Source organism: Carassius carassius, chromosome 35 (assembly GCF_963082965.1).
Source record: "Carassius carassius chromosome 35, fCarCar2.1, whole genome shotgun sequence".
In the NCBI taxonomy this organism is placed as follows: Eukaryota; Metazoa; Chordata; class Actinopteri; order Cypriniformes; family Cyprinidae; genus Carassius; species Carassius carassius.
In genome coordinates this window covers 6,701,652-6,710,892 of record NC_081789.1, presented here as the reverse complement: position 1 = coordinate 6,710,892, position 9,241 = coordinate 6,701,652, and the positions used below count along the sequence as shown (strand labels likewise).

Here is a 9,241-nt window from a genome sequence, read left to right as displayed (position 1 = left end):
ATAGCTTGCATTTCAAGTTAATATGATCATAAATATTACAAAATAGTGACGTAGAACTTAGTTTTTCTAATAGACCACACTCCAATGGTGGCTTAAAACCTAATACAACTTTTAAAAAATATAATAAAAAATAAAAAAAAGTAAACTAAACTAAACTAAAACATTATTATTTCAGAATAACTAATACCATCTAAATTTAAAGTTTTTGCTGTTTGATTGACTGCTTTAAGTTGCACAAACTAAATATCCAAATATGTTACGTAATATTTATTTATTTTTTTTTTTTTTGAAAGTCTGATGAATGATTGTAAAAAGATAAATTTAAGGTCATCTTATATTTCATTCCAGTCAATTTGACATTTACCATCTAATCATATTATGAGCTCCAAGATGTAAGAGTTCTTTAGTGTCAGACTCTGTTCCTGTCTTGTGTTGTCTTTTCCTCCTCCACGTGCTTCATGTTTATTATTATGCCCTTACTTGGTCCTTCCCGTTCCTGTCCTTATTATTATCATTTGTTCCAGGTGTTCCCCTTTTAGTTCTATTGATCTCAGGTGTGTCCCATTAGTTCATTTCTTACTTTAGCCCTGTGTTGGTTACTGTTTGGGTGTCCAGTATTGAACATCGATTCCCGTAGCCTACGTGTGATTCTCCTAATGTATAAGTCTGTGATAATTCTGGAATCTCCTTCGTCTCCTCGCTCCTTCACAGTAGGCACACCTTGACAATTATATTGACTTAATAACATAACAAAATAAGTAATTGTCACTCACAATTATTACTTAACTAATAACTTCGCATTTCAAAGAAACCCATCTGCACAGATACTGAACAGTCTGCCAGCTGTCTTTTTTTTTTTTTTTTTTTTTTTTTTTTTTTTTTTTACATTTTCTTGTAAAGCAGTATATGTCTATAGGGAGATTCTGAACTGTTTATAAGTAACAGATATTGCGTAATTTTATATCGGAGCCTTTATTGAATTATTGTGAAATCATATCAATTGCATTGCTTTGGGATTTTATACTATTTACATGTGCGTATTACTTGCAAGTATGCGGGTTTTATGCAGTAGTAATTGGTCGTTTCCTCTCTGAAGAGCTCGAGGAGAGCGAGTAGCTAACTCCAGCACTCTCTACATGCCATGTGCAGCAATACCTTCTGCTCCTCTCCTCATCTGCATTTATGACCACTGTGCTCTGATTTTATTTTGACATCTAAAAACTCCTTATCTTGGATTTTTCTTTTTCTTTCGGACAATAAACAATTAGGCTAATAATAAACAAGGACATCACGACCCGCTCAACTATTTCAATCACCTTGTTTGCGCTTTGTGGAAACAAACTTGGGGCACTTTGTCAAGACTGTGTTTATCAGTGGGAATATTAAGGACGAGTGTTAGAATTTAACTCCTCAAGACTTCCAAATATATTTAAAGAAGGCTGAACAGGTAAAGCTGATACACAGGTAAAGTTCATATTATTTTAATGCGCTATAGTCTGCACTGTACACGACGCGTAGAACGCTTCTGTACACACTGCTTTAATATGGACAGTTTCGTACGGGTCGGACGGAGGTGAGAACAACGCATGCTTCTCGAGAAACGTTTTAAAACTATTTGAACTTGACACCACTAGATGTTTGGAAAATGTTTTTTGTAAAAATTCGCGCTAACAGCAACGTTGTAGTTTTGACGCGTCGCGTCACGGTGTAGACGTAGTACTGCTGTGAACTGGGATATTTGTTGATGATTTGTTTTTCCTCTACTCTTCCAGTGATCGAGAATGAATCAGACCGCAGGAGTCACAAACACTTATAGAAGATGCTCAAAAGGAGGCAAAGTAAGTCGGATTTAACTGTACGGAAATCGTATGAAAAATATTAACAAAACAAACTGAACTGCAAGATACACCGAAGAGCTGTTAGAGTCGAGGTAACTGACTGTTGTGTAGCAAGTGACATTTCACAGTGGAAAAATGGTTGAAGCTGTATGTTGGTAAACTGACAAGATGTCTTGTTGGATTCGAACTTACAAGGCTTAAAGTATTTTCTTTTATACTGCGCCAGACAGACAGCAATGAAATAGGTGTAGTGAGAAACCATAGGTCATAAAGAGAGAGAAGGTCTCAGTTATGTATGGTAACCCTCGTTCCCTGAAGGAGGGAACAGAGACGCCACGTCGGTGACCGACGAATATGGGATATCGCTTCGATAGACCAATCTACTTCGAGTGTAAACTAAACGAGCCAATGCACATTGGCATGCAATTATTGCATCCAGCTGCCGCTGATCACTGCGTGAGTATAAGAAGGCAGCAGGTGCAATGCATTCCAATTTTTCGCTGAGGAGCCGAGCCGGGGACCCGGCAGCTCAGTGGCGGTACAGCAACCATGGCGACGGGAAGTGGCGTTTCCGTTCCCTCCTTCAGGGAACTAGGGTTACCATACTCTCGACGCCACGTCGGTGACTGACGAATATGGAATCCCTATCAAAGCGCCATGGTTGCTGCCCCTTCCAGTGCCCTGTGCGAGCCGCCTGCGCCCCTATTAGGTGTAGGCCGGGGCTCAGAACAAGTAGCTCCACTAACCGTTGTCAAAGCACTACCTCACTGGGTGAGATTGGATAACATTGGGAAAACATACCCGGTCCGCTTGGAACCGGGACGCTGCGGAAGCCCTATCCTTCCGGAAGGAGGTCTCGGAGGCAAATACACATTATATATAGCCCTTGCTGCAGAAAGGACAGCACGACCGCAATCGGGCATCTTCGGGGGTCTTCTCGGTGAGAAGAACACCACTCGACGAACAGGTTCCACTTCAAGGCGTAAGCGTGTCTCGTAGACGGTGCTCTTGCCGAAAGTAATGGTGTTCGCTTCCTCTTAGGGTAGGTCACCTAGAACCTCCACGTCCCGTCCAGGGACCAGACATGGAGTTTCCAAAAGTCTGGACGCGGGTGCCAAATGGTGCCCCATCTCTGAGTCAGTAGATCCTTCGTCAGAGGAATTGGCCAAGGAGGGGCTGTCGCAAGGAGCACCAGTTCGGGGAACCAGGTCCACGTGGGCCAATACGGCGCTACTAGCAAGACTTGCTCCTCGTCCTCCCGGACTTTGCACAGTGTCTGTGCGAGAAGGCTCACTGGGGGAAACGCATATTTGCGTAGGTCCCGCGGCCAGCTGTGTGCCAGTACGTCCGTGCCGAGAGTTCCCTCGGTCAGGGAGTAGAACAACTGGCAGTGAGAGGTCTCTGGAGAAGCAAACAGCTCTACCTGAGCGGCTCTGAACTGCTTCCAAATCAGCTGGACCGTCAGGGGATGGAGTCGCCATTCTCCCGGGAGCATTGCTCGAGACAAATCGTCGGCTGTACGACTGAGCAGGCCTGGAATGTGAATGGCACGAAGTGACCTCAGAATCTTCTGACTCCAAAGGAGGAGGTGGCAGGCGAGTTGCGACATGCAACGAGAGTGCAGACCACCTTGTCGGTTGATGTACGCAACAGTCGCAGTGTTGTCCATTCAGACCAGCACATGCTTGCCTCGTAAGAGACCTTTGAGACGGTTCAAGGCAAGGTGCGCTGCTAACAACTCTAGGCAATTGATCTGCCACTGCAGCTGCGGGCATGCCTGTTGTACGTGGCCCCCCAGCCGGTGGTGGAGGCATCCGTGTAAGATCTGCTCTATGGGCACCCCTGCCCAGAGAAATGCAAGATCTGACGCCGCGGCCGCCATATGCCCCAGGAGCCTCTGAAAGAGTTTCAGAACGAGCCCCAGATCGCGGCCGCGGCAACGGGACTCTGCCCCCCTGAAGGTAGCGGAGCCTGGTTCACAGCTCCGAGATGGTCATATTCCCACAGTGGGAACATGACTCATCCCCAAAGCCACCTCAGCGTGCTCGACGCCCAGACACGTGAGGCAGCGATCGTGACCATCACCCATTGCCAGGTAACGACTGCACCCAGAAAACGGCATCCTTATAAGGACGATCCGTCATCTTTACAAAGACGCACCCGTGAAGCTCTTTTAGAGAAATTTGCTCTTTTAGTGCTGAGGCGCACAGGGGAATTGGCCGCTTGCAACACGACAGGGGTAGTGCAGCCTGAAGTGTGCAATCCACTCGACACAGGAACGACCGCCGCTGAAGCACTGTCTCGCCAACACACGAAGCTTCCGAGAGCGTAACTCGTAGTTCACAGCAGACACAGTTGAGCAGAGTGATACTAACGCTCGGCTCCGAAGCGAAAAGTTGGAATGCATTGCACCTGCTGCCTTCTTATACTCGCGCAGTGATCCGTGGCAGCTGGATGCAGTAATTGCATGCCAATGTGCATTGGCTCATTTAGTTTACACTCGAAGTAGATTGGTCTATCGAAGCGATATCCCATATTCGTCGGTCACCGACGTAGCGTCGAGAGTGACCGACTGAAAGGGAACCAATCAGATATGCTGTCTGACATGTCTGTCATTTTATTCATATAGATTTTCTGACTAACATTCTGACCTGTCTGTGGAGGGTGATGATTTGGAGACAGTGGGTTGACTAATTCTTTGACAAAATAGGGTCAATAATAATAACCTAGTTATTAAATGCATTTAAAAAGTGTAAAAACTATACCATATACTCTAGATTTTTCACTCAATATATGGTATTCAGTTCCTCTATTTGTAAAACATCTTTTAGCTATGTGGGTTAGCAGGTCAAAATTTACAAAACTCAAATGGTATAATAGAAGCTATTGACAGTAAACTTGGTCTCTTAATGTTTTTTTTACTTGATCAGATATGCTATCAGATCATGAAAAGACCAGGTTTAAATGCTCTCCAGAACTCATTCGAGATGGATGTCAATCCGATGACATAAACCACTTCAGGATGTGGGTTGAGATGTAATGCATCCGCAGCTGGACAAGTGTAAATGCATCTGGTTGTTGAAGCCACATATGTAAATTTAGCTTTTCCTTACGTGGCAAAAAGTAAATGTGTGAGAGTGTGTGATATCACAGCACTAATGAAACACATCTCTACATGTATGGTCCGCCGGAGATGAGCATCTGTCTTCAGCAATCATGCACAGCACAACACAAACGTAACTCTTCAGTCTGTATATATATATATATATATATATATATATATATATATATATATATATTTATATATTTTTTTTTTTTTTTTTCTTCCTAAGACATTTACGTGGCCAGGTGTAAATGGAACAATTTTAACAAACAGATCTCCTATTTAAGAAAACAAACGAAGTGTAAATGGGGCCCATATGTTTTAATTCTTTATCTGAAATATATTTTCCTCCTCTCATGCTAACTGAACAACAATGGGTATATACATTCATTTTCTTAAAACAGTTCATAGTGGACACAAGAAGTTCTAAAAAGGACCAAAAGGTCATGTTCTGCAGTGATGTGAATTTCAGTATGTGGAGTAAACGGTGCCATTTGTGAATTGCATTCAAGGGGAAAATGATCAGTGAACGATTACTTCAATTTTAGTCTGTTTACAACACAAAGCTGTTATATGATTTCAGAACACTCAGAATATAGCACACAAGTCATGTTGAAAAAAATGATAACAGCATATACATTTATAACTGCAAAAAGTTTCATTTTTGGTTAGACTACTGCTTTAATTATTTGGTATTTCCGATGATTTTAAACAAATGAAATTCCAAACCTAGGTTCGGGAAGTGCCTAATCATTCAGTCCTCTCAATCATCATTGTGAGCCTATATACAGTATAAGCAGCACTCATTGCACTTTCCAAGCATAAATTTATCCAGCATTTCTCCACGTTTCCATATCCTCCTCTATTTCTGTTATTCTCCCTCTAGGTAAAACCGCATTGGGGGGTTTGAACTCAGAGCTCAAGCTGAGCCTTAGGTTTGATCCTCCATTAAGGACAGCAAGCCAAGTTCATTTCCCATTAGCAATCAGACTGTATGGGCAGGCGAACTCATAAAACATAGTACAGCATGCAATTTAATTCAGTATACCATTCGACAAATGTATGGAAAGTCGAGTAAAGAGCAGTGCAGAATGCAGAGTAATTGCGGTAAAGTCCTGTAAACAGCTTTATAAAGCAGTACAGTACATAACTCAATGTTGTAACTCTGCCCACAGAGTTTTTTTTCCCCTGATGTTGAATAGCAAATAGATAAATATGGTTTTGTATTAATGGTATATACAGTATGCACTCTGTTTGCCCTCAGGCTCTTTAAATTCTCTGTAAGAGTTCCCAATAGTGCCACAGTGCTTTGGGAATTCAGTCTGTTTCCTTAGTATTCCCAGAAATATTTGACTATAAATTTGGTTTGATGAGGCAACAGGATGCTGAGCGATTGAAGCAACCTTTTATTGGATCCCACTTTTGTTAGACATGGCTATAAATGTGGAACAAGTCTCATCTTTCATTCTTTCTTATCGATTGATGCACCACCCAGATGATCACAGTTCTAGTTAAAACCAAATTTCTGTTATAGGCACTGCATTGCAGAATAAGGTATGTGTTTATTGATCTTGATCTTTCCTGTGCTGACTACCCTTCCTGTTCTAGTGCCATTAATGCTTTTCACAAACTGCTAAAAAGCTCCCTCGATCAACACATTTAGTACTAGAGATGCTTCTCAGAACAGATTTAGTATCAATAAGCTGATGTCATTTTATTTATTACATGCAGAATCACCAGGGTTGCTTACTAATTTGGATCCATGCTACTCTTGCTTGGCATATGCTCTGAAAGGTCAGTGATTGAAGGAGAGTAAGTGAAGTGTGCGCTCTCTGATACTGAGAGAAAATCTGTCATGTTTCATTTGGATCAAATTTATAAGTGTGTGTGTTTGAGACATTTTCTCAGCTAGTGTTATGATAATGATAGTTGGGAGCAACAGTTTGCAGATAACCATGATGCCTTGGCTCTGAAGTCAAATGTCAAAAATTAAAATAAAGTCATGTTAAATACTTTCTGCCATGACAGTTATAAGTATAGTGGTTTTAGCAAAAAAAATTGAAAATCCTGTTTATATTCTGTGCATATATTTCACCTACCTTGGGATCATCAGATCTTCAGTTTTCTTAACAGTGCAGTAGAAAAGAGATTAGATACATCTCTGTAAAAAAAAAAATAATAATAAATAAAAATGCCGTATGAATATTAATGTTTTTCTGAACAGCCATTCATTCAAATGTACATTTTTTGTCACACACTCAGAAAAAAAGATCATTTTAATGGTAAAAGACTATAAAAAGTTTACAGTAAAAACCTGTTATCTGATTAACAGCAAGTTTGATTACTCCTTATGGTGAAAAAGTGTAATAAGTGCAAAAAGAAAAAACTTAAAAAATATGTAATCTGGTAATTAAGTTGGCTTGAAAAAGCCAACTTACAGATCTATATTTATTAATCTTTTTATTATTCTTCTGAGCCAAATTTTAAACACTATCTCCTCCTAGAGCTTTCAAGCTAGAACCACAAAACTCGGGTCAGACCTTCGGACTGGTCTGACTCGGGTTGCCATATCTTTTCTAACTGATCCGGCTTATTGTTTTCGTAAACCAGACTACCAAACCACCTTAAATCCCATAGACTTTCATTGAGGAGGTACAAACTTTTACAAAATAAGACTTATGTATTTAAGCTGTCTACTACCATAGCAAACCTTAAAAACTCTCTACTGAGAATACAGCTAAAACCAGCCTTAGCTGATCAGTTGTTTTAGCTAGTCTCCCAAGCTGTTTTTTAAGTGGTTTTACCACTCTCATGCTGCCAGAGACATGCTAGCCACATGCTAATCATGCTAGAAACATGCTAGCAACATGCTTATCATGCTAACAACATGCTAGCAACATGCTAACAAAATGATAACGACATGCTACCAACATGCTAATCATGCTAGAAACATGCTAGCAACATGCTAATCATGCTAGGAACATGCTAGTAACATGCTAGTGACATGCCAGTCACTTGCTAATCATGCTACAAACATGCTAGTGGCATGTTAGTCACTTGCTAATCATGCAAGAAACATGCTAGCAACATGCTAATCATGCTAGAAAAATGTTAGTCACATGATAATCATGTTATAAACATGTTAGCAACATACTAGGAGCATGCTAATCATGCTAGAAACATGCTAGCAACATGCTAGCAAACATGCTAATCATGCTAACAACTTGCTAATCATGCTAGAGAAATGCTAACCGCATGCTAATCATGCTAGAGAAATGCTAACCGCATGCTAATCATGCTAGAAACATGCTAGCGACATGTTAATCATGCTAGATACATGCTAGCAACATGCTAATAATGCTACGAAACATGCTAGTAACATGCTAGCGACATGCTAGTCACGTGCTAATCATGCTACAAACATGCTAGCGACATGCTAATAACTTGCTAATCATGCTAGCGACATGGTAGTCACTTGCTTTTAATGCTAGCAATATGTTAATCACTTTCTTTTTTAAACTTTTTAAACTTTTCAAACTTTCTAAATTTTTCAAACTTTCTGGCCAGGCTTTTTCAAGCCAACTTAAAGTTTGACCACAAACTTTACTATCTAGTTTACAGTATAAAACCAATATACCTTAAACTGACATTCCCATGTGGCAACTTGGTTATATGAGTGGAATAAATATTTTAAGACAGCACAAATACTTAGTTTTTAAGATGAAGCAATGTTTATTTTATAGTGTTATACAAATTTTTACTGTATTATTCATTATATTAGTGTCATGTGTTACCGTGATGGTGTTTTGTATTAGTGTGTGACACTCATCACCTTCCATATTGGTACTAGCACAGCTTGTCGAAAAGCTAACTACATGTTTAAGGTGGTTGCCAGTTAAATGTGTACAGCAGTTTTTTTGAGTCTTGAGTTTGAGTCTTATTACTAGATACAGAGGCAGCAAAGCAGCCACAATCCATTATACTTCTGATGTGTAGCGGGAGCTTACAAAACGTTTAATTTAGAGCAAAAATGACTATTTTAGACATTTTACCAAACATTAGTATAGTCGACTTCTGACTCAAGTCACATAATCTTTCTCAACTTTTTCTTCCTAGAGAACAGTGGCTTCTTACTGCTTCCTACTGTTCAGCCATGCACATCATTGATGGTCATTGTTTGCTTTCTGCATAGTGGCAAAATGCATGTGCTCATAATTTCACAATTATCCGATTATCATGGAACTATGGTTAAAGTGTATTTTCAAATGTACTGACAAGCATTTCTGGTGAGCTGAAATAC

General features: G+C 40.3%; 1 protein-coding gene across 2 annotated transcripts in view; it reads left to right on the top strand.

Moving 5' to 3' along the window:
* Window positions 1-1,060: 1,060 nt before the first annotated feature.
* dpp6a (dipeptidyl-peptidase 6a) overlaps window positions 1,061-9,241 on the top strand; it is a 474,280-nt gene continuing 466,099 nt past the window's right edge. The window contains exons 1-2 of one of the 2 annotated variants that reach the window (XM_059524369.1): window positions 1,061-1,447; window positions 1,773-1,838. In XM_059524369.1, coding sequence (XP_059380352.1) covers window positions 1,782-1,838 — 57 coding nt within the window. In that variant the 5' untranslated portion in view covers window positions 1,061-1,447; window positions 1,773-1,781. Of the gene's footprint in view, window positions 1,465-1,772; window positions 1,839-9,241 lie in introns of both variants that reach the window. The other variant, XM_059524368.1, reaches the window with a different exon arrangement.